We start from the raw sequence: 25,780 nt of genomic DNA on the forward strand, positions 1-25,780 counted from the left end.
ACCGGGTAAGAGTGTATGAACGGCACAATATGAGATACTACCAGCTTCATAAAGCTTCACAGGAAAGAACTACGTGGACCAACAGCTTGAGATAACAGTGAAAGTTGCGACATATTTGCCCTTTACCATGGGATATCTACTTATGCTATTGTTTCTCTATGATACAACCACCCTCTATTTTGATATTTTGAAAATGGAAAATTCGAGTTTCCGATTATTGTACAAAATATTCTATTTCTTTTTCAGAATATGAATGTGTTTTTTTCTAGTTTTGTAGATCTGCGATACTAAATGCAAATTTTGCCCTAGAAAACATGACGCACTTTGAATGTTCTCCAAATAAGTCGACAAATTTAGCCTATTGACGCGATAAACTTATTTTTCTCAACTTCAAAGACAACCCAATCACTAGAAAGGCACGTTTCTCGATCATTTCGTGACACTAAATTCAGTTTGCCCAATTAAAAATTATTTTTGAAGCACTTGTGCACAACAAATTGCGTCACTGTTTGAAACAAACAAGTCGGGTTTTTCGTTTAAATAGGACGGGTCTTGAAGGCAGAAACCATCCGAAGTGCTACAGTCGAAGAGGTCACATCTAGTTGTCTTCATCCTGTGGTGCTGAGCAGAAGTTGAAACGTCCGTCTTCAGTCTGTCGTTTTGCTGCCTTCAGCCGCGTCACTGCAACATTATCACCGTCCTACTGTGAGTAGACATATTCCACATAATCTTTGTTCACTATTTCTTCACCTATCACTATCTCATTTCATTAATCATCCACATGTGTTTGTTGTTTGGTTTTGTGTTCATTTCTATTGAGTTGATGTGTATTTGTATGTATTAATATATAATAGAATACTCACTCACTTACTACATGGTGCAGGGCCTCGGCCTCCTCTAGAATGCCTCTCCCCTCCTCCATGTCGGTAGCCCAACAACTATTTTCCGTGATAATAGGATAGTAGACCCAATTTCAGGAATCTCCCCGTAATAGCAGTTCCACCCCATCGGATATGAATATTTCATCTTCCAACAACAGTTATATTCCACCCGGATTATTGATACGATTGAAATCCCTAGGTGTAGCTCCGTTTGCCACACTTAGAATTTTAGGTTTTTAGTTTCTCAAAAATAGCGATATTTCTGTTCATTCGTTAAGCACTATTGTATCCTGGTAGCCTCATTTTGATTTGAGAAACTTGATTTTACTAGGACCCCGTCTACAAGGTATTAAATCTACCTTCATAATTTGAAAAAATATCAAGAAATGTCCTACGGAGCTCTTCGACTCTCTGTCTTTTATTTGATCTTGACAATGATTTGATCTCATTTACCTGTATAATTATTTCACATTATAAATTTTCAGTTTTTTTCTCAAATCTTCAATTATTAATTAATTTCCGTGATAATAGGATAGTAGACCCCATTTCAGGAATCTCCCCGTAATAGTGGTTCCACCCCATCGGATATAAATATATATTTTATGTTACAACAGTTATATTTGAAATTTGTTAATTGAAATCCCTTGATGTCACCTGGCTAGAAACCTTCTGAATCGAATCCTGTTTAGGCTATTTTATCAAATCTATCTGATTATGATTCTAAAAATGTTTGGACCATTATCAGCAGTAGATCTTCTGAACAAGAAGTAGATAAGTCCCTGCTTCCCAATTAATTTCTGCTCTACTGGGCGGAGGAAGATTCATATTGGCTCATATGAGAGAGTTCATACCATAGAGAAACGATAGCATAAGTAGATATCCCATGGTATAGGGCGTTCATGTCGCAACTTTTACTGTTACCTTGAGCCGATAGTCCACGTGGTTCTCTCCCATGAAGCTTTATGATGCTGTTAGTCCCTCATATAGAGAGTTATCTCTATATCTCTATATCTCTATATCAAAGAGAGTTAGTGGGGAGGATATTTTTAATATTCTTTCCGAAGAATGGACATTGATATGTCCAAAGCTCTGCCAATTTATGTAGATGCATAACAATATGATTATTATCTATAGTTATTATATTACAAATTGCTTTTTCATATCATATACAGTTCAATAATTATTTCCTTAGTCTATATTATGTAAATTCATCTATAATTTTGCTGTATTGTAAGCTATTGTATATATATATATATATTGTATCCTGGGAGCCTTATTTTGATTTGAGAAACTTGATTTCACTAGGACCCCGTCTACAAGGTATTAAATCTACCTTTATAATTTGAAAAAATACCAAGAAATGTCCTAAGGAGTTCTTCGACTCTCTGTCTTTGATTTGATATTGTCATTGATTTATTTTCATTTTTTTTATTGTATAAAACACTATAATCATAAAATAATACAATTATGACATCGGAGGAAAAACTAGGCTGAGCCTGTACTATTTCTCTCCAAAAATTGTTATAAAATGTTATTTTTGTTCAAAAGATAAGGTTATGTAATCACACACTGCTTCATCACTTGATTTTCAGTCCAGGAATAATGAGTTGAAAATTTTGAAGGTTGATGTTATATTCAAAATGAATCACAGAATGAGTATCACAAATTAAAAACTTGCGAAATATTGCACTTATTTGAAAAATTTAAATACAAAATCAAAAACCTACTCACTATTAGCAATTTACAGTTGAATCATAATTTACTATTTGATCTCATTTACCTGTATAATTATTTTACTTTATAAATTTTCAGTTTTTTTTTCTCTCAAATCTCCATAATTATTAAAACTTTTACAATATTTCCATTTACAAATAAATCCTCAGTTGAATTAATGAAATTAACGTTTGGTAGAGACTTAGTATGAAGGATACTTTGAATATTGTTTCCTTAGAATGGACATTGATAGGTCCAAAGCTCCGCCAATTTATGTAGATGCATAACAATATTAGCCTATCTATAGCTATTACCAATTGCTTTTTATATCATATGCAGTTCAATAATTATTTTCTTAGTCTACATTATGTAAATTCATCTATAATTTTGCTGTATTGTAAGCTATTGCATATAAGTGTAAAAGCCAGTATATCTTGTAATCTACATAAATGAAGTACTCAATCTATCAATCTTTGAATTCTGCCGCAAAAAGTTTTATTTGATGATTTTCCCCCATACACGTTTTGAGGCTCTTTCTCAATATTTATTTTGTTTCTCAACATTGATTGTTAAATGTTAGGAATTGAATAATACATTGAATTTCTATGTTGAAACTTTTCTCAAAAATAATCTATATTGAGATTCATCCCTTTCTCACCCCATATCCTGGATATTATTCAATTATATTCTCAACAAATATTCAATTTTGCTTCTCAACATTGATTGTTAAATGTTAGGAATTGATAATACATTGAATTTCTATGTTGAAACTTTTCTCAAAAATAATCTATATTGAGATTCATCCCTTTCTCACCCCATATCCTGGATATTATTCAATTATATTCTCAACAAATATTCAATTTTGCTTCTCAACATTGATTGTTAAATGTTAGGAATTGAATAATACATTGAATTTCTATGTTGAAACTTTTCTCAAAAATAATCTATATTGAGATTCATCCCTTTCTCACCCCATATCCTGGATATTATTCAATTATATTCTCAACAAATATTCAATTTTGCTTCTCAACATTGATTGTTAAATGTTAGGAATTGAATAATACATTGAATTTCTATGTTGAAACTTTTCTCAAAAATAATCTATATTGAGATTCATCCCTTTCTCACCCCATATCCTGGATATTATTCAATTATATTCTCAACAATATTCAATTTTGCTTCTCAACATTGATTGTTAAATGTTAGAATTGAATAATACATTGAATTTCTATGTTGAAACTTTTCTCAAAAATAATCTATATTGAGATTCATCCCTTTCTCACCCCATATCCTGTAGGCCCCATTTCCATTCGAGATACTTAATTTTTGCAGCATTCCGTCTTCAAAGCTTTAAGTTCGCCCTCTTATTAGGGTGGAATGGAAAGATGTTGTCGTCAATTCCACAAAATTTTGTGGAATTTTGTCAATTTTGTCAGTTTTGTATTTTGTCATAATTATTATTCAACGAAAATCCTAAATAAATGCTGCAAATCACCCCGAAGTCTTCTGCTACAGCAGACATTGACAACAGGGTTAACAGCTAGATGAAAATTCGATGAGAACTACTATCCAAAAATTAGTTGCCAGCCCGGGAATCGAACCCGGTACCTTCCAATTGCTATTTTCTATTTCACCTTAATATGAAGAAATTCCACAATATCTCTGTGCAAAGTGTTAATTTCAACCTCTTAATTAGAAACCTGTAACCTTTCCACAAAAAAAACATTTTTATTCCATGATTTACGGAAAACAACCCTTTTCCTAAGATGGAGTCCCAGGGGTGGATCCTCAAAAACTTTTTCAACAAGCATTCGAATCTATAAGCTTTATTGGATGGGAGGAAGACAGTTTAGAAAATTCCAATTTTTAACATGGAATCTCCAAATTTTTAGTGGTTTTTCGATGTATTCTTCATCTCTATCATTCTAGGTATTGCTTTTAAAGTCTTGTATCAATGACGTCTCTTGTTCATGATTCAACCATAGAGAAACAATAGCATAAGTAGATATTCCATGGTTTATGTCGCAACTTTTACTGTTATCCCAAGCCGATAGTTCACATAGTTCTTTCCTATGCAGCTGTGTGACGCTGGTAGTCTCTCATATTGTGCCGTTCATACACTCCTACCCGGTCAAAACAGTAAAAATCAACAGTAATCGGCTTGGGATAACAGTAAAAGTTGCGACATAAACGCCCTATACCATGGGATATCTACTTACGCTATTGTTTCTCTATGATTTAACTCATATCTTCAAATTTTGCAAAATTCATATAGACCAAATGATATTAGAAAAACGCCATTATATTCAAATAGCTTTAACAGGATTGAGTTTCTATGAAAATGTCATACAATTTGAAATCTCCAGTTTTTCGATCTATACAATCTAGAAATTTTTACTCTCGAATAGCTCAAAATTTGAAAATTTCCAAGATTTAAACCTCTGATAAAACACCCTTAACTCTTTTTTGATCGGTTTTTCTATGCGCCAACGTTCTCTTCTAGCTCTACCCATCAAATTATCCTATTTATCAATCTCTTATATTTCCACATTCATGTCACTCTGAAAGATAAACTACAGCGTTGTCGAAATTATTGCCTATTTTCGTCTACTCTCTTCAACGCCATGATCATATCACCCTATAGTGAAGTCCACCTTATAATGACACTGCATAATATCCACTGCATACTGCTGTATATTACTGAAAGTTGATTACCGTTATCTACTTTCAGCCTACTCCTTTTTAAAAAATCAATGATTTGATTTTATTTACTTACATAATTATAGTATTTGATCAACTTTGGTTTTGCTATTCCTTTCTATCATTTGATCAACTTTGGTTATGCTATTCCTTTCTATCATTCGACAAAGCCGGTGGTACTATCCTTTTCTAGGTCCACAACGGTACCAATTATGTTTTTGACAGTGTAGAAATATGATTAATTAATTCAGAGAATCAGCATCTCAGCATCGCTATTTTCCTATTTTTATCCACTGCCATTATAACGTGGACCTCACTATAGCCCACATTACCAGTTCACATTGAAGCTTCCCGAGCAAAGACTTTCTCGAATAGTCAAGCTTGCTGAAGATATCTTGAAATACGGAAATCCAAACTATTTTAGAGTTGATTTCAATTTTTTCCTGAAGGTAGGAGGATAGATGCTTCACATACTAGAACCGGAGAAAGTACTCTAAGGATACCCAATCATCGAATTACTATTTTCACAAAATTCCTTCTCGTTTCTATCAGGTCCATCTAGAGCCGAGCGAGCTTCATCCTGACTGAAAATATATATTTTGGAACAAATGGCTGAAACTGTCCAGCCATAGAGCAATCACATGACATCCATCCTTCACTCATCCCACCAATACAAATCTATAAACCCGTTATAGAATAAATTGTATATATATTATATAAAGTCATGTTATTTTAATTCTCCACTGCATACTGCTGTATATTACTGAAAGTTGATTACCCTGATCTACTTTCAGCCTACTCCTTTTTAATAATCAATGATTTGATTTTATTTACTTACATAATTATATTACTTTATCAATTTTCATTTACAAATAAATCCTTACTGGGAAGGATATTTTGAGTATTCTTTCCGAAGAATGGACATTGATATGTCCAAAGCTCCGCCAATTTATGTAGATGCATTACAATATTATCTATAGTTATTCCAAATTGATTTTTTCATATCATATACAGTTCAATGATGATTATTCTCTTAGTCTATATTATGTAAAAAACAGCTGTGCTAATAGTGAAGTTGTGTTTCTTTTCTGGCTCGAAATTTTGCAAAATCACTAAAAAATTTCCAATTTGTAGAGATTTGAGTGAAATATTTTTCTCTATTATCTCATCAATGCAAACATATAAACCCTAAGAATAAATTGTATATATATTATATAAAGTCATGTTATTTTAATTCTCCACTGCATACTGCTGTATATTACTGAAAGTTGATTACCCTGATCTACTTTCAGCCTACTCCTTTTTAAAAAATCAATGATTTGATTTTATTTACTTACATAATTATAGTATTTGATCAACTTTGGTTTTGCTATTCCTTTCTATCATTTGATCAACTTTGGTTATGCTATTCCTTTCTATCATTCGACAAAGCCGGTGGTACTATCCTTTTCTAGGTCCACAACGGTACCAATTATGTTTTTGACAGTGTAGAAATATGATTAATTAATTCAGAGAATCAGCATCTCAGCATCGCTATTTTCCTATTTTTATCCACTGCCATTATAACGTGGACCTCACTATAGCCCACATTACCAGTTCAACATTGAAGCTTCCCGAGCAAAGACTTTCTCGAATAGTCAAGCTTGCTGAAGATATCTTGAAATACGGAAATCCAAACTATTTTAGAGTTGATTTCAAATTTTTTCCTGAAGGTAGGAGGATAGATGCTTCACATACTAGAACCGGAGAAAGTACTCTAAGGATACCCAATCATCGAATTACTATTTTCACAAAATTCCTTCTCGTTTCTATCAGGTCCATCTAGAGCCGAGCGAGCTTCATCCTGACTGAAAATATATATTTTGGAACAAATGGCTGAAACTGTCCAGCCATAGAGCATCACATGACATCCATCCTTCACTCATCCCACCAATACAAATCTATAAACCCGTTATAGAATAAATTGTATATATATTATATAAAGTCATGTTATTTTAATTCTCCACTGCATACTGCTGTATATTACTGAAAGTTGATTACCCTGATCTACTTTCAGCCTACTCCTTTTTAATAATCAATGATTTGATTTTATTTACTTACATAATTATATTACTTTATCAATTTTCATTTACAAATAAATCCTTACTGGGAAGGATATTTTGAGTATTCTTTCCGAAGAATGGACATTGATATGTCCAAAGCTCCGCCAATTTATGTAGATGCATTACAATATTATCTATAGTTATTCCAAATTGATTTTTTCATATCATATACAGTTCAATGATGATTATTCTCTTAGTCTATATTATGTAAAAAACAGCTGTGCTAATAGTGAAGTTGTGTTTCTTTTCTGGCTCGAAATTTTGCAAAATCACTAAAAAATTTCCAATTTGTAGAGATTTGAGTGAAATATTTTTCTCTATTATCTCATCAATGCAAACATATAAACCCTAAGAATAAATTGTATATCTAAACTCATGTTTCAAATTTCCACTTAATTATTGCTGTATATTTCTGGAAGTTACACCTCACGGTATATAGAAGAAGACGGTAAGTGTCACGCGCATGTTTGTGCTGAATTTCCGGTGTCGCTGACGTCATTTTATATACAATCATCTGGTTTCAACAAATAAGTTTTATAAATTGCCAATAGGTGTTGAAAACCTCGGTTGGTGGCGATGACGTAATCTAGCTGGCTGGCCACTGCGCATACATTTCATGACCCCTACCGTTTTCATCTAAATACCGTGTTACACCTCATCTACTATTAGCCTACTCTATTCCAATCATCAATAATTTCAATTTAAATCTACTCCCATTATTGCATTATTTTTTTTATCTAATGTTTTGCTCTCAACAACTTTTCAAATAAAAACTTCTACAGAATTTTTCATTAGTAGATGAATCCGCAGTTGAATTAACATTCTGGTAGAGACTTACTGGGAAAGATATACCATAGAGAAACGATAGCATAAGTAGATATCCCATGGTATAGGGCGTTTATGTCGCAACTTTTACTGTTATCCCAAGCCGATAGTTCATGTAGTTCTTTCCTATGCAGCTGTGTGACGCTGGTAGTCTCTCAAATTGTGCCGTTCATGATGATTATTCTCTTAGTCTATATTATGTAAAAAACAGCTGTGCTAATAGTGAAGTTGTGTTTCTTTTCTGGCTCGAAATTTTGCAAAATCACTAAAAAATTTCCAATTTGTAGAGATTTGAGTGAAATATTTTTCTCTATTATCTCATCAATACAAACATATAAACCCTAAGAATGAATTGTATATCTAAACTCATGTTTCAAATTTCCACTTAATTATTGCTGTATATTTCTGGAAGTTACACCTCATCTACTATTAGCCTACTCTATTCCAATCATCAATAATTTCAATTTAAATCTACTCCCATTATTGCATTATTTTATTTATCTAATGTTTTGCTCTCAACAACTTTTCAAATAAAAACTTCTACAAAATTTTTCATTAGTAGATGAATCCACAGTTGAATTAACATTCTGGTATAGACTTACTGGGAAAGATATACCATAGAGAAACGATAGCATAAGTAGATATCCCATGGTATAGGGCGTTTATGTCGCAACTTTTACTGTTATCCCAAGCCGATAGTTCATGTAGTTCTTTCCTATGCAGCTGTATGACGCTGGTAGTCTCTCAAATTGTGCCGTTCATACACCATCACCCCAACGAAACAGTAAAAATTGACAATAATCGACAGTAATCGGCTTGAGATAACAGTAAAAGTTGCGACCTGAATTCCCTATACCATGGGATATCTACTTACGCTATTGTTTCTCTATGGATATACTGAGTATACTTCCATAGTTGTATTATTTTATTTATCTAATGTTTTGCTCTCAACAACTTTTCAAACGTTTTAAAACTTCTACAAAATTTTTCATTGGTAGATGAATCCGCAGTTGAATAAACATTTTAGTAGAGAGTTACTGGGAATTATATACTGAGTATTCTTCCAAAGAATAGACATTGATATGTTTGAAGCACCGCCAATATTTATCTAGATACAAAACAATACTATCTTAAAGTAATTTCTGTATTGCTTTTTCCCAAATCATGTACAGTTCAAGTACTTTACGTTAGTCCGGTAACGATAATTTACCGCATAAGTATGATTGTTTTTGCCCGAAACGTAATTGAGGGCAGAATTATCATACGAATTCGGTAAATACGTTTTTGCCACACTGCACAGAAAGCAGCTGTTTTCCAGTCCCTACCTAGATCTGAAAGACATTGTTTGCAGACGACTCTCGTCTGACGTCAGAACAGGTTTCTTTCCGGCCTAGGCCGGAAAGAGTATCCTTTCCAGCCGCTAACATGGAACTAAGAAAGGTGATCAAAATACAGCTGATCAAAAAACTTTTCATTATTTGTGTTCATTATTCAATAATTAAAACATTTATAATAATATCATCTTATTGTCATTTGAGAGAATAAAAAAGTATTAACTCAACCTCCCACATAATTGAACATCATCTTTTAGGTTATTTAGACAAATCAGAATAAAAAATAAAAATACTTGGACGATTTCCTGATATTCAGATTACTTCAGATTTGCTAGAGCTATCACCTTCCACTTCTGCTTTCGGAAGTGCTTAGTAAACAACTATTCTCATATATGAATATTGTTTATTTTTGTGTGTGGCGAAAAATAGCGTTCGCACCACGAGCAAAAATGTTTTTCCAGCTCTCAATCTTTTCTTGTCCTCGGCCTACGGCCTCGGACTTGAAAACCGATTTCGAGTCGGAAAAATCTCATTTTCTGCTCTAGGTGCGGAATATACTATACCGTACAATATTTTTTTTGATACTTATCTGAGAAAGAATAATATTGATGAGAAACAGAAACCATTATCTGCTGCTGCTCGAGCTACTGTATTATATAAACATGAACTATAGTGAGGTCCACGTTATAATGATAGTAATTGATGAACTTTGATGTTGCTATCCTTGTCTATCATTCGACAAAGAATGTATTACTATTCTTTTACAGCTCCGCAACGATGCAAAATCTGTTTTTGGCAATGTATAAATATAATTAATTAATGCAGAGGCAAGGCAACACTGTTCTTCTATCTTTATCCACTGTCATTATAACGTGGACCTCACTATAGCCCGTAGCGCCTAGTCCATAGAGGTGCTAACAGATTCACGCGCCGCGAACATGAGCAATTCACTTTTAATCAGCTGATGCTAAGCTTTTTATATCTGTATCATACCGTTTCTGTAAAACTACAGATATAATCAGCTGATTAAAAGTGAATTGCTCATGTTCGCGGCGCGTATATCTGTACGCGCCTTAACACACAGACCATTCTAGCTCAAATAAAATAATAAAGCCCAAATTATAAGATTTCAGATGAGTTCTTGAATTCTCCTTAAATGAGTTCTTTAATTAGATAATAGTTTAATAGCTTTCATTATTCCAGTTTATATTATGTTGAATCATCGGAGACTCTGCTGTATTGTCACTATTAAAATTATATAAGTGTAAGCCGGTATTTATAATGTAATCTGCAAGAATGAATTGCTGAATCAATCTAAACCAAAATTATAGCTCACTTAACCAGAGAGGCGATTTTCAGAGTTCAAAAAATTATCAATAACTTCAATAACAAAGGGAATGATCTCAGGAAAAACACAATTTTAACACCTTACGATCCACTCCAAGAAAATTCGCGAAAGCCCCCAAAATGAAAATGACCTCTCTTCACAACTTCTTGTATAAATATCGGGAACCGAGCTTCGCTCTGGAGTACAAACACATAAAACATTTATTACGAAAGAAGAAATTATAATAACATTCATACAGAAATGTTCTATCCAATCAAGAATTTTCCTAACAAAAGTTAATAACTAATATCAGGGACCGAGCTTCGCTCATAAAAAAATTATCACGAAAGAAGAAATTATAATAAAATTCATAACATTCATACATAAATGCTCTTCTATCTCTCTATCTCTCTCTTCTATCTTCCATCTCTTATAGAGATGACATTTTTTCCCGCTATTATTTCAAAATTCTAAACACAACTAACCAAAACTCTATAGAGATGACACTTTTTCCCGCTATTATTTCAAAATTCTAAACTCAACTAACCAAAACTCTATAGAGATGACATTTTTCCCGCTATTATTTCAAAATTCTAAACACAACTAACCAAAACTCTATAGAGATGACACTTTTTCACGCTATTATTTCAAAATTCTAAACTCAACTAACCAAAACTCTATAGAGATGACACTTTTTCCCGCTATTATTTCAAAATTCTAAACTCAACTAACCTAAAACTCTATTCATTGACCGAGCGAAGTGAGGTCTAAGATTGAAGTCGACGGTTTGGCAATTCTCTTAATGTTAAAGTGTTTAAATGTTTATATGTGGCGCCTTTACGGCGAAACACGGTAATAGATTTTCATGAAATTTGACAGGTATGTTCCTTTTTTAATTGCGCGTCGACGTATATACGAGGTATTTGGAAATTTTGCATTTCAAGGATAATATAAAAGGAAAGAGGAGCCTCCTCCATACGCCAATATTAGAGTAAAAATCAGACTATAGAATTATCCATCATAAATCAGCTGACAAGTGATTACACAGATGTGTGGAAAAGCCAGTCTATTGCTGTATTTCCATAAGGTCTATAGTTTCAATCAGGTAATAGTGGATGAGAATACTACGTGAGGTCTACTGTTCACAGAACTACTAGTATGTTTAGATGTTCAGATGTTTAGATGTTTGGATTTTTGTATTTCACCGGAAATACTTTCTCAAATTAACTTGATACTTTCTCAAATTAACTTGATACTTTCTCAAATCAACTTGATACTTTCTCAAATTAACTTGATACTTTCTCAAATTAACTTGATACTTTCTCAAATTAACTTGATACTTTCTCAAATCAACTTGATACTTTCTCAAATTAACTTGATACTTTCTCAAATTAACTTGATACTTTTTCAAATCAACTTGATACTTTAACCTTATAGGTTATAGGTAATACTTACCCTTAATAGGGCAAGGAAAGTGAAAATGCAGCAAATGCTCCATATTTTAGAAGTATAAGCAAATGATCAACTTTATTCATATGGCGCATGGCGCATGCTATTTGTTGCAATTACAACTTTATTATTTGTTATTTGTTGCAATTACAACTTTATTATTTGTTATTTGTTGCCATTACAACTTTGTTATTTGTTGCAGGCAAAATGCTGCGATTGGCAAGCTTAAGCGCATTGCTGGTGGTTATCAGCTTGGCTAGCTACCAAGTTTCCGCCGATGATGCGCCTAGTTTCGATAGACCTGTACGAAATGCCTACACTGATTATCCAAAGTATAGAGCACCTCCTAATAAGAATGATGTCGAGAAAGATTACACGGAGTTCGAATATAATGTGAGTAGAGTAGGGATGGGTATCGATACATACATCGATACGATGTTTCAACATCAGACATCGATGTTTTTCATCGATGTTTACTGTTCGATGTTTTTCACTTATCGATGGTTTTACCCAGACATCGGTTATTCGATGTTTTTCCCAACAAAAAGGAATTTTTCAATCAGGCTCTCTGTATTTTTATGTGAGACTGTTGGATACTCTTGAAGATTTACATAAACTGTGGCCCTTGTCAAGGTTAGATGCCTATTTATAATTGAATAAGAGGTCGGATTTTTCGTTCCTTAGGAAGAAAGAGTTTTTCTTATTACAAGTGCTTTCCTCCACGGTATTTAGATGAAAACGGTAGGGGGTCATGAAATGTGTGCGCAGTGGCCAGCCAGCTAGATTGCGTCACCGCCACCAACCGAGGCTTTCAACACCTATTGGCAATTTACGAAACTTTTTTGTTAAAAACAGGTGATTGGATATAAAATGACGTCAGCGACACCGGAAATTCAGTACGAACATGCGCGTGACACCTACCGTCTTCTTCTATATACCGTGCTTTCCTCAACATACGTTTAATACCAATTATTAATCTAGCTCTGGAATAGAGGTCCTCGTATAGTATGGAGTGTAGATAGCCATAAAAAAACACCTCTATTCATTCTCATTTCCTAGATAAAACTATCAGGTAATGAATGAATACGATTATGAGTAACAATGATTGCTAAAATTAGCTTAGGATGAAATCCCAAGACAGAATCTTCGAGGATATCCCGAGAGGTTTCTGACTCAACTATGAAGATGACAAATCTTGTGAACTATAATAGAGTTGATGTATCTTTCTAGTCACAACCTTACTTCAATTATTTGAAAGACTTTTACTTGAATACCAAGTCTAAAATTGCTGTAATTCCAGTTAGTAACAGTTAAAATATTGAAACAATAGCTCCAGATAAAATTGTAGTCACTTCAGTTTTTTTTTTGTATTTTTAAGTATTTCGAGATTTGGACAAAATAATAATACCGTCTTAATTTCTCTTATACTAAACAAATATTCAAATCTATAAAACAATATTTTAGATCATTGGATTTTCTTTTTTATATTCGATTAAATATCAATCTCCATTGATAACATAGAGTCTGATTACCTACAACTACAAACAATTTATTAACTTTCAGTTTCGTTGCTGCCAATCAATAATATTCCTTTATTGTTAACTACTTTTTAAAAGCTCTGTCCCTTTCTTTTACATGTACATGAAAAAGGATATTTATTTCACTATCTGAGTTACTCTAAGGATATAATAATCTTTTGTAAAATGTACGGCAACACGTCAATGTTTTAAACATCAATGTTTAAAAACATCGATGTTTACTGTTCGATGTTTTTCACTTATCGATGTTCAGGAGAAAAAACATCGATGTTCAAAACATCGATGTTTAGTCTTTCGATACCCTTCTCTAGAGTAGACCAATATTCAACAAGGTCTATTCATCTCATTCATCTAAATATTCATCTTAGATACCATAGTGAGGTCCACGTTATAATGAACGTATTTGATCAACTTTGGTTTTGCTGTCCTTGTCTATTTTCCTATTATCCTTTTGGTAGAGAGTTAATGGGGAGGATATTTTTAATATTCTTTCCAAAGAATGGACATTGATATGTCCAAAGCTCCGCCAATTTATGTAGATGCATTACAATATAATTATTATTATATTACAAATTGCTTTTTCATATCATATACAGTTCAATAATTATTTTCTTAGTCTATATTATGTAAATTCATCTATAATTTAGCTGTATTGTAAGCTATTGTATATAAGTGTATAAGCCAGTATATATTGTAATCTACATAAATAAAGTACTCAATCAATCAATCAATCAATCAATCTATCATTCGACAAAGCCGGTGGTACTATATCCTTTTCTAGGTTCACAACGATGACAATTATGTTTTTGATGGTGTAGAAATATAATTAATTGATGCGAAGAATCGGCATCGCTATTCTTCTATCTTTATCCACTGCCATTATAACGTGGACCACACTATAGGGGTACGCGACTAGGTGCCGCCCTGACAATACTGTTGCTGTCCTTTTCTGTCATACAACAAAACAGATAGCGCTATCTCTCTCTCGCTTTGCAATGTTGTCTGCCAGAATATTTTATATTTACTTTTGACAGTGACTGTACAAAGCTGAATAAACCATATTATTAGCCGCCATTTTTTTTCTTCATTCTATCATAATACATGAGTACACAAGTCGTGTAATTGATTTAAAATGTATTTTTGAAACAATGAAATAATTTTTAAACATTACCTCATGAGAAACACAAATTAAAATACCTGAAATGACATTTTAAAAGTTGATAACTAACCATCCTAGACTTCATACATGCTTCAGTTAGCCTACATGTATAGGTTATACCTACTCGTACCGGTATAAATAATATTGAAAAGTTATTTCAGAATTAATCCATTGAACTTTTTGTGTAGTTGAGAAGTTGATATTGTGGTAATTATTCATATTGAATGAAAAAGACTAAGTAATTGTCAAAAAACCACTGATTTATTGATAATTAGAAAGACCGGTTCCGGTTATTACACCATTGTCAATCTCTGATAAAGTTTATGTGTAATAACCGAAACCGGTCTTTCTAATTATCAATAAATCAGTGGTTTTTTGACAATTTCTTAGTCTTTTTCATTCAATAATCCATTGAAATTACTTATTTTTAAATAGAATTTCTATTTTCATATTATTTTGAAGGAAATTGGAATAGTATAGGTACCTACCAAATAACTCAATTTCTGTTGTTTTGAAATTCAGATTGTTGTATCACAGCTTTTTAAATTAGCCGCCATTTCAGGTTTGTATAAAGATAAAAATCTGATCTCAGTCATGAAAGCCAATTTTTGAATCAAATTATGAAAAAATATATTTTCTTGATCAATTTGACATAAAATTGATTATTTTATCAAGGGAATGATAATTATTATTAGATTAAATTTAATGGGATGAATTGAGTAACAGCTGTGTACACTCAGTGGCAAAATGGAGAGACTTGGCAACGTTTTCTCCTATCTTTCTTCTCTGCCATTATAGCGTGGACCTCACTATAGTTGTCCCCTTTTAAAACCGGTTTTTAGGGGACAAGTAGACGTGAGCCATACCCGTCTAGTTGTAACTTTTCTGAGGAGGTGACAACTAGTCGGGGGGACACCTGACGCAAGGGTGCGAGGTGTCAGGTTGTCGTTCACGGTCGGGACTATAGTGAGGTCCACGTTATAATGGCAGTGGATGAAGATAGAAGAATAGCGATGCCGATTCTCTGCATTGATTAATTATACTTCTACACTGTCAAAAACATAATTGGCATCGTTGTGGAGCTAGAAATTGATCGTACCACCTGTATTGTTGGATGATAGACAAGGATAGCGGAACCAAAGTTGATCAAATACTGTCATTATAACGTGGACCTCACTATAGCCTATTCTCTCCATGGTATATGTGTGTTGATTCGCTAAAAACACTGAACGTTGCAATTTCAAACAATTGAGTAATTCCTATTATATTACAATAGAATCAAATTAGAATATATTCTTGAATAAAATGATTGTATTGTTGTCTTTTTCAGGTCCAAGAGGCAATCTGTAAGTTGAATTCACTCTAAATTAACTACTAGAATATAATATGTAATAAATTACTTAAACGTATATGGTAGGTTTATGTTAAGAGTATGATTTTAGGAGAGTAATGTCTTACAGAAACAATAGTGTAAATTGTTTAAATTTCATTGATGGTACATTCGATTTCATAAAAAATCACCAAATCATATGGTCGAAATTAAAAAAGGAACATCTGTTACTATATTGCTTTCTACCTGAAAAACATAGTTTTCAAACTTCGTTTTCCTGATGCAATGTTTAGGCCTGCACGTGGCATGGATTAAAAATTTTTCAGCTATAACAATTTTTGAGACAAAGTGCTAAATAAACGTCTACAGTTTCATCAATGCTGTATCGGCAATATGAAAATGCATGCAGTTGATATGTCTTTGAATGAAGGTTTTGTTATTTACGTAAAGAAATTATATTCTTCCATTTTTATTTAATTAAAATTTCAAAATTATTCGAGCCCTGATAGAATGACTGACTCACTGTACAGTCAGTCGGAAACTTTAATATTGGAATGAGGGGTATTTTGGCAAGCTGATCAAAAAAATAAGGTCATTTGCACCTTTTTGTTATATCTTCAAATGAAAAATGAGTTCTGTGGGTTGTCAAAACTCCCTCTTAAAGGGAAACTATTCAACTTAAATATCCTATCTCTTAGTAAAATAACAATGATCATCCATCCATTTATCATCTTCTATACTATAATAAAAGAAAGAACTGGATTATGAACGTAGCCTATACAGGTGTAAAGTATAGGGAAATTATGATTGACGCATTATCACGTCAGAACTACTGAACTGATTAACTTGAAATTTTGCATAAAGATTATTGCTCAACCGAGGGTGGTTATAGAACAATTTTGAATTCTTCAAGATTTGGTTACATCAAGTTTTCAGTTTGTCAAGTTTTGATTATTTGTCATGCTTCCAGTTTGTATGGAAGCAGCAGAAGATTGATTTCTCTTACAAGGGAAATTAGAAAATAGGTGTGATTGGGGATCCTTTTCGAATGATAAAAACAGGTTTTACGTCACACCCAAATTTTTTCCGCCATTTTGAATCCAACTTCTTTTTTTAATTGAATAGTGGTCATACTGATTTACTTGAAATGCAGCATATACATTCGTAATCAATCGAGGATTCTTAGAGGCCTATTTTGAATTCTTCTAGATTTCAACACGTCAAGTTCTAAGAAAGACCCTTCCAAAGCATGGGTTACCTGCTAATGGATTATAATTCTGAATTAGAGTATATCATAATATTCAAAGTTAATAATTATTTTACAGTTTTAAGTTATTAGTGAGTGTTATTTTGTTATCCGATTTGGTTTGTGAACAATCTCAATTAGAACTTTTCTGTTTTCAAATATTTGGACTGAAAATTGGACCTGAATCCAAGTGTATGAAACATAACCTACTTTTTGGACCATTTATAGTGTATAAATCAAAATTCGGAAGAAACCGTTTTGGGCTGTGCTTTACCAATCATTTAATCGGTTAGTCCTTCCCCAATCATTATTATCTACTTTGGTAGAGAGTTAGTGGGGAGGATATTTTTAATATTGTTTCCGAAGAATGGACATTGATATGTCCAAAGCTCCGCCAATTTATGTAGATGCATAACAATATCGTCATTATATTACAAATTGCTTTTTCATATCATATACAGTTCAATAATTATTTTCTTAGTCTCTATTATGTAAATTCATCTATAATTTTGCTGTATTGAGAGCTATTGTATATAAGTGTATGAGCCAGTATATATTGTCATCTACATAAATAAAGCACTCAATCAATCAATCATTCTGAAGGATTGTGTTCTGTTTATCAACAGATAAATAACGAGTGAAGCTCGGTGACTCGATATTATTTTCTTCATAATAAGAGACCACACATGAGTCTTATACATAATGTCTACAGTAGGGATGGGTATCGATACATCGATGTTTAGAAACATCGATGTTTACTGTTCGATGTTTTTCACTTATCGATGTTCAGGAGAAAAAACATCGATGTTTCGTCTTTCGATACCCATCCCTAGTCTACAGCTTTCACGAATGGATTCTACCAACTTTCCTCTCTTATTACCCGTATTTGCACTCATGAATTGCCTGCGAATCAATTTGAATTTGACATTTTCATCAATTTTTTAATTTTCATTAATTTTCAAATTTTGTACTCAGGGGACGCGCACGATGCTGCCAGACAGGATGAAGATGGAGATCACGAGCATATCGAATACGAAGAGTTTTCTAAATTCATGAAAACATTCTATGAAAAAAGGACGGATCCGAAGAACACAGATAGGGGTGAGTACATCCCAACATTTCCACATCAATGGAAAAATCTGGTGTGGCGCACTCACACAACTTTCCTTGCCGGAATGAAAATTGATCACCTGACGCTAGTGTTCCCGCGTATCTAAAGTCTAGTATTCTAAGCTGGTGACAGGACAATAACGCTGGAGACACACGAGGTCTGCTATCTCTTCATAGTAAATGATTTGATAGAATCAACAGTTGCAATTGGATAATCACATTTTATCGAATTTCAAACTTATTTTCAATTTTAGGTGGAAATTTTACTGGACATTAATTGTAGAGATTTTCATGCTCAATCTTTTCCACTCAAATTTTTTTGTTTAAATTGTATCTGAAGCCTGATAATTGGGAATCTAAAATCAAACTTTGCATAAATGGGTCGGAGCTCCTGAAATTTTTACAGATATGAGACTTGTGGCAGTTGATATAGATTATCAATGACTATTTTAGGTATGAATTTAATTAGAATCATTGTAGCCGTTTTCGAGAAAATCGCGAAAACCCTTGTTTTTGACAACATTTTCGCCATCTTGAATTGCATTTGATTGAAATTGTTCGTGTCGGATACTTATATTGTAAGGACCTTAAGTTCCAAATTTCAAGTCATTCCGTTTATTGGGAGACGAGATATCGTGTACATGATTAAAATTTAACCGGTTTTTGTGCAACTGGGCCTTTGTGAGGGAAATTTTTCCATCCCTCGGGGAATTAATCTCAATTTACTGTGATTAGATAGAACATTTCTGTATGAATCATCTATATATATAAAAGCGAAATGGCACTCACTCACTCACTCGCAAAACTAAAAATCTACCGGACCAAAAACGTTCAAATTTGGTAGGTATGTTCAGTTGGCCCTCTAGAGGCGCACTAAGATATCTTTTGGCAATATTTTAACTCTAAGGGTGGTTTTAAGGGTTTAAAGTTCGTCTTTTAGCATGTATATTCTTCTTATTCTCTTAATTATAATTGAAAAATGTCCATACCATATGTTAATATAGAACTATAATCTAGAGAGAGTACCTCTTCGAAACAGTTGTCAACTGGTAACTAAATTAATAATTTTGTCAGGTTGGCATTAAGTTGAGTTGACTTTGTTAGGTAGGCACCAAGTTGAAGATTGAAATGCATTTATCGCAGAAAAATTGATTGGGCACTGCTACTTCAATCAGAGCTATTCCTGGAAATAATATATTACTAGCCGTCAGGCTCGCTTCGCTCGCCATATCCGTTCAGCCAGACGTTTAGTCTGGACCCCCGACTGGATCGTCCTAGCATATGATAAAAGTGCTCAAATGAAAAATGCAGCCGAGCGAAGCGAGCCTGCTGATCTCATTCTTGGACGATCCAGTCGGGGGTCCAGGGAGCGGAGCCCCCTGGCTAGACGGATATGGCGAGCGAAGCGAGCCTGACGGCTAGTGCTATTATAATTTAAACTTTCGTTATAAATTTTTCATGCTTTTGTACTCCAGAACGAAGCTCGGTCCCCGATATTAAAGCTGCGATTAGACCAAATTTATTTGAAAAATGTTAATAACTCAATCCTTTTAGATTATATTAGATTGAACATAACTTATCATACACATGATGGACATATGTGTTTGTCAACTTCCGTTCAATCTAATAGAATCTATCAGGATTAAGTTATAACCATTTTGCTAATAACTTTGGTGTAAACCCAGCTCAAAGATACATACCTTTTTAATGTCTTTGATTGAAACTATAGACCTTATACAAATACAGTAATAGACTGGCTTCTCCACACATCTGTGTAATCACTTGTCAGCTGATTTATGATGAAATATTTTATAGTCTGATTTTTACTCTAATATTGGCGTATAAAGGAGGCTCCTTTTTCCTTTTATACTAGTAGTTCTGTGAACGGTAGACCTCACGCAGTATTCTCATCCACAAGTACCTGATTGAAACTATAGACCTTATGGAAATACAGCGATAGACTGGCTTCTCCACACATCTGTGTAATCACTTGTCAGCTGATTTATGATGAATAATTCTATAGTCTGATTTTTACTCTAATATTGGCGTATGAAGGAGGCTCCTTCATCCTTTTATATTATCCTTGAAATGCAAAATTTCCAAAAACCTTGTATATACGTCGACGCGCAATTAAAAAGGAACATACCTGTCGAATTTCATGAACATCTATTACCGCGTTTCGCCGTAAATGCGCAACATATAAACATTAAGAGAAATGCCAAACCGTCGACTTGAATCTTAGACATCACCTCGTTCGGTCAATAATTTTCTATAGTATATATTCTCTATAATATAATGTTTTTATAATTTTCACCAACTCTGTATGATTCTATGTTTCCAATAATAGAAATATTCCAATATTATGAAGTTTTATTAAATGAATATGAATATTCACTTTGAAGTTTTAACTTTTTTCAGTGCACCTCTCAGATTCTCATATACGCGCTCTCTTCCGAATCTATGACAAGGACCACAACAACAAATTGAGCAAGAAAGAGGCACTTGTCGGACTTCTTCAGCACCAGGAATTCTTGTGAGTTAAATTAATTTACCTTTTCCTACAGTTACGTTGAAAAGTGGCCATTGCTGTACTGATTACAGAACGCAAAGAATCACTTTTCCGCTCTAGTGCGGGAAAAATTTTTCTGCACTCCAGATTTGCAACATGGCAACACAAAATAGTTAGTAGGTTATATGGAGCAACAGTGCAGCAAAATCAAAATGAAGTTGGTAACAGTGACTGCTGTGGCTGCTATAGTGAGCAGAGGTGCAACCAAGCACAACGCGCTTATTATTAGTATTGGATATTATAACCAAGGACAACATTTTTATTCAATTTGACAATAAATTAAGGTTTTTATCAATAATAAAATTACACAGAAAAACATTTGATGCATTTCAGGCAATTTTACCCATAATTACCCACTTTTCATATTCAATGGTAACTATAGGAAAAACTTGATGTGAAATACGTGCGCAAAGTTCCTCTGCTGCACTCAAGAAGCCATTCCGCCCTCGCCTACGGCTCGGGCGTAAACGTTTCTTTCGGTGCAGCAAACTGTCACTTTGCGCACTAGTTGCACAAATAACTATTGCTCTTTTCCGCCATATATTTCTATGTGGTCGGCAGAATTCTTCATTGATTCATACAATGTGTCCATGATAGGGAGAGAAAAAATCTGGTGTGGCGCACTTGGCGCACAAATTGATCACCTGACGCTAGTGTTCACGCGTATCTACTCTTCAAAGATCCAAGCCAGCTGGTGACAGGACAATAACGCTGGAGACACACGAAGTCTGCTATCTCTTCGTAGTGAATGATTTAATAGAATCAACACCAGGCCCGGCCCCAGCCCAGAGGTGGGCGGACCGGGTGGCCGCACAGGGCGGCAGATTTTTTGGGGTGGCAAATTTTATGGAACAGAAATTTTTCAAATGCAAATAAATAATAATTCAATGTGAATAGTAAAATTTTATAAGAAGCTTTTCCAAACTCAAGCTAATGAAGACATATATCTGAAATCAACATTGTCCCAGGAACGTCAAGCATTGAATTATCTTCTATTTCATGTATAATTCTATAGTCTGATTTTTACTCTAATATTGGCGTATGAAGGAGGCTCCTTCATCCTTTTATATTATCCTTGAAATGCAAAATTTCCAAAAACCTTGTATATACGTCGACGCGCAATTAAAAAGGAACATACCTGTCGAATTTCATGAACATCTATTACCGCGTTTCGCCGTAAATGCGCAACATATAAACATTAAGAGAAATGCCAAACCGTCGACTTGAATCTTAGACATCACCTCGTTCGGTCAATAATTTTCTATAGTATATATTCTCTATAATATAATGTTTTTATAATTTTCACCAACTCTGTATGATTCTATGTTTCCAATAATAGAAATATTCCAATATTATGAAGTTTTATTAAATGAATATGAATATTCACTTTGAAGTTTTAACTTTTTTCAGTGCACCTCTCAGATTCTCATATACGCGCTCTCTTCCGAATCTATGACAAGGACCACAACAACAAATTGAGCAAGAAAGAGGCACTTGTCGGACTTCTTCAGCACCAGGAATTCTTGTGAGTTAAATTAATTTACCTTTCCTACAGTTACGTTGAAAAGTGGCCATTGCTGTACTGATTACAGAACGCAAAGAATCACTTTTCCGCTCTAGTGCGGGAAAAATTTTTCTGCACTCCAGATTTGCAACATGGCAACACAAAATAGTTAGTAGGTTATATGGAGCAACAGTGCAGCAAAATCAAAATGAAGTTGGTAACAGTGACTGCTGTGGCTGCTATAGTGAGCAGAGGTGCAACCAAGCACAACGCGCTTATTATTAGTATTGGATATTATAACCAAGGACAACATTTTTATTCAATTTGACAATAAATTAAGGTTTTTATCAATAATAAAATTACACAGAAAAACATTTGATGCATTTCAGGCAATTTTACCCATAATTACCCACTTTTCATATTCAATGGTAACTATAGGAAAAACTTGATGTGAAATACGTGCGCAAAGTTCCTCTGCTGCACTCAAGAAGCCATTCCGCCCTCGCCTACGGCTCGGGCGTAAACGTTTCTTTCGGTGCAGCAAACTGTCACTTTGCGCACTAGTTGCACAAATAACTATTGCTCTTTTCCGCCATATATTTCTATGTGGTCGGCAGAATTCTTCATTGATTCATACAATGTGTCCATGATAGGGAGAGAAAAAATCTGGTGTGGCGCACTTGGCGCACAAATTGATCACCTGACGCTAGTGTTCACGCGTATCTACTCTTCAAAGATCCAAGCCAGCTGGTGACAGGACAATAACGCTGGAGACACACGAAGTCTGCTATCTCTTCGTAGTGAATGATTTAATAGAATCAACACCAGGCCCGGCCCCAGCCCAGAGGTGGGCGGACCGGGTGGCCGCACAGGGCGGCAGATTTTTTGGGGTGGCAAATTTTATGGAACAGAAATTTTTCAAATGCAAATAAATAATAATTCAATGTGAATAGTAAAATTTTATAAGAAGCTTTTCCAAACTCAAGCTAATGAAGACATATATCTGAAATCAACATTGTCCCAGGAACGTCAAGCATTGAATTATCTTCTATTTCATGTATAATTCGACTATTTCATGCATTCCTATACGACTGTTGCAGCAGTTTTAGTTTTGAATGTCTTGTTTGGTAGGAAGTTTAGAAACACCCCCAGTGTTCAGTTCCGCAGACGTTCCAATGGGTACTCATACTGAAGCACACTCCAATTTATGATCACAGAATAGTGTGATATTTGAAAAAAAGTCACTTGTTGCAAATCTTGATATTTGACTCTCAAACCTAAAACTGCTGCAACAGTCATAATTATGGGAATGCGTGAAATTGTCGAATTATACATGAAATGGATGATAATTTAATGCTCTACAATCTCGTAGTAAGCACATTCTTTTTCCATCAATTGTTGGAAAGTTATAAGAATTGAAAGAGCGAAAAATGGAAAAAACTGGGTTTTCGAAAATTCATCACTTTAGAACATATATATCTCAAAAAGTATCAGATTTATCGAAATTCTCTACCAAACAAAACTTTCACTCTCAACACTAAAACTGCTGCAACAGTCGAAGGGAAATGCGTAAGACAGTGAAAATATACATCAAATTGAAGATAATTTGATGCTCAGTCAGCTTATAATCAGCACGGATTTTTTTATCAATCGTTCAAAAATTATAAGGCCGAAAAGATGAAAAAATTGGAGGCAGAAGTGTTTTTTCAGAAAATGTCTCACCTTCAAGTGCGGATATCTCAGAAACTATAAGAGATATTTAAAAAATGTAGGAAACAAAACTTGTTGGTAATTTTGTGAGCTTCAATTTTGTACATCTTTTGAATAAAGATGTTCATAAGATGCATAGTTTCCGAGATATATGAGAAAAATGAAAAATGGTAATTTCAAACCACCCCCACCCCTTTAGAACATGGTGTAAGGGTGAGGACTTTTGATATGTTAATCCTCTTACTATCCTTGAAAGAGCTGTAGAGTTGAAAATTGTGCTCCAAAATTTTCCCTCCATACCTTTATGCATTCGTTGCCTGCACTTATTCCTCAATATTTATATTTGTCAAATATTTGTTTAAATGTCATTTTTAACTTAAACAGCTGATAACCTTCGGGCAAATTTTTAAGTGAACAATTATTATACCTGGTTGGGGGGGGGGGACGGCGTTTGCCGATTTCGCCCAGGGCGGCAAAGTTCCTAGGGCCGTGCCTGATCAACACTTGCCAACAGTTTGCAATTGAATGATTACATTTTCTCGAATTTAGAGCTTATTTTCAATTCCTGCTGAAAATGTTACTAAACATTAATTATTGTAGAGATTTTCATGCTCAAGTCCCAAAATCCATTGAGAAGTTGCCGAATTGCTTGATCAAGAGATTCAATTGATTGATGATAAAGTTCAATAATTGCGCCTTGAACATAGAGAATTTGATCTTCATCAAGTGCAATATTCCACAAAATGTTTGGAAGCAAAAGTCGTGTTGCCAATACATACATAGAAATGATACTCATAATCATTCGTAAACAGTACAGTGGAAATAATTTCACCATTGAAAATATTAATTTGCCCCCATGCAAAGCCTATGGTAGTAATTGTATTACTGTGTACGTAGTACAGTATCCTTTCCTGCTCAAATCAAGCCTGTACTGTAGGCTACAGAAGAGTCACGACATGTCAATTGGAAAATTTTCTCATTTTCAATTGATATCTTCTCATTTACATTTGACGATTTCTCATATCCAATTCACTATTCTCAATCACATGTGATGACTTCCCAAATACAATTGACTACACCTTTTCCAATTTTATTTGAGAAAGTATCAAGTTAATTTGAGAATAGTCACTTGTAATTGAGAGAATGTCAGATGTGGATGAGAATAGTAAATTGTATTCGCGAAATCATCACATTTAATTGAGAATAGTGAATTGTATTTGAGAAATCGTCAAATGTAATTGAGAAATATATCAATTGAAAATGAGAAAATTTTCCAATTGACA

At 33.8% G+C, this 25,780-nt stretch overlaps 1 protein-coding gene across 1 annotated transcript in view; it reads left to right on the plus strand.

The window, feature by feature from the left end:
• LOC120353141 overlaps positions 1–25,780 on the plus strand; it is a 76,333-nt gene that overhangs the window by 44,903 nt on the left and 5,650 nt on the right. Inside the window, exons 2-8 of the mRNA XM_039435856.1 lie at positions 545–705; positions 12,534–12,724; positions 16,359–16,374; positions 18,580–18,705; positions 21,133–21,247; positions 22,108–22,120; positions 22,744–22,779. Coding sequence (XP_039291790.1) covers positions 12,539–12,724; positions 16,359–16,374; positions 18,580–18,705; positions 21,133–21,247; positions 22,108–22,120; positions 22,744–22,779 — 492 coding nt within the window. The 5' untranslated portion in view covers positions 545–705; positions 12,534–12,538. The remainder of the gene's footprint in view (positions 1–544; positions 706–12,533; positions 12,725–16,358; positions 16,375–18,579; positions 18,706–21,132; positions 21,248–22,107; positions 22,121–22,743; positions 22,780–25,780) is intronic.

Source organism: Nilaparvata lugens, chromosome 9 (genome assembly GCF_014356525.2).
Source record: "Nilaparvata lugens isolate BPH chromosome 9, ASM1435652v1, whole genome shotgun sequence".
Classification (NCBI taxonomy): Eukaryota; Metazoa; Arthropoda; class Insecta; order Hemiptera; family Delphacidae; genus Nilaparvata; species Nilaparvata lugens.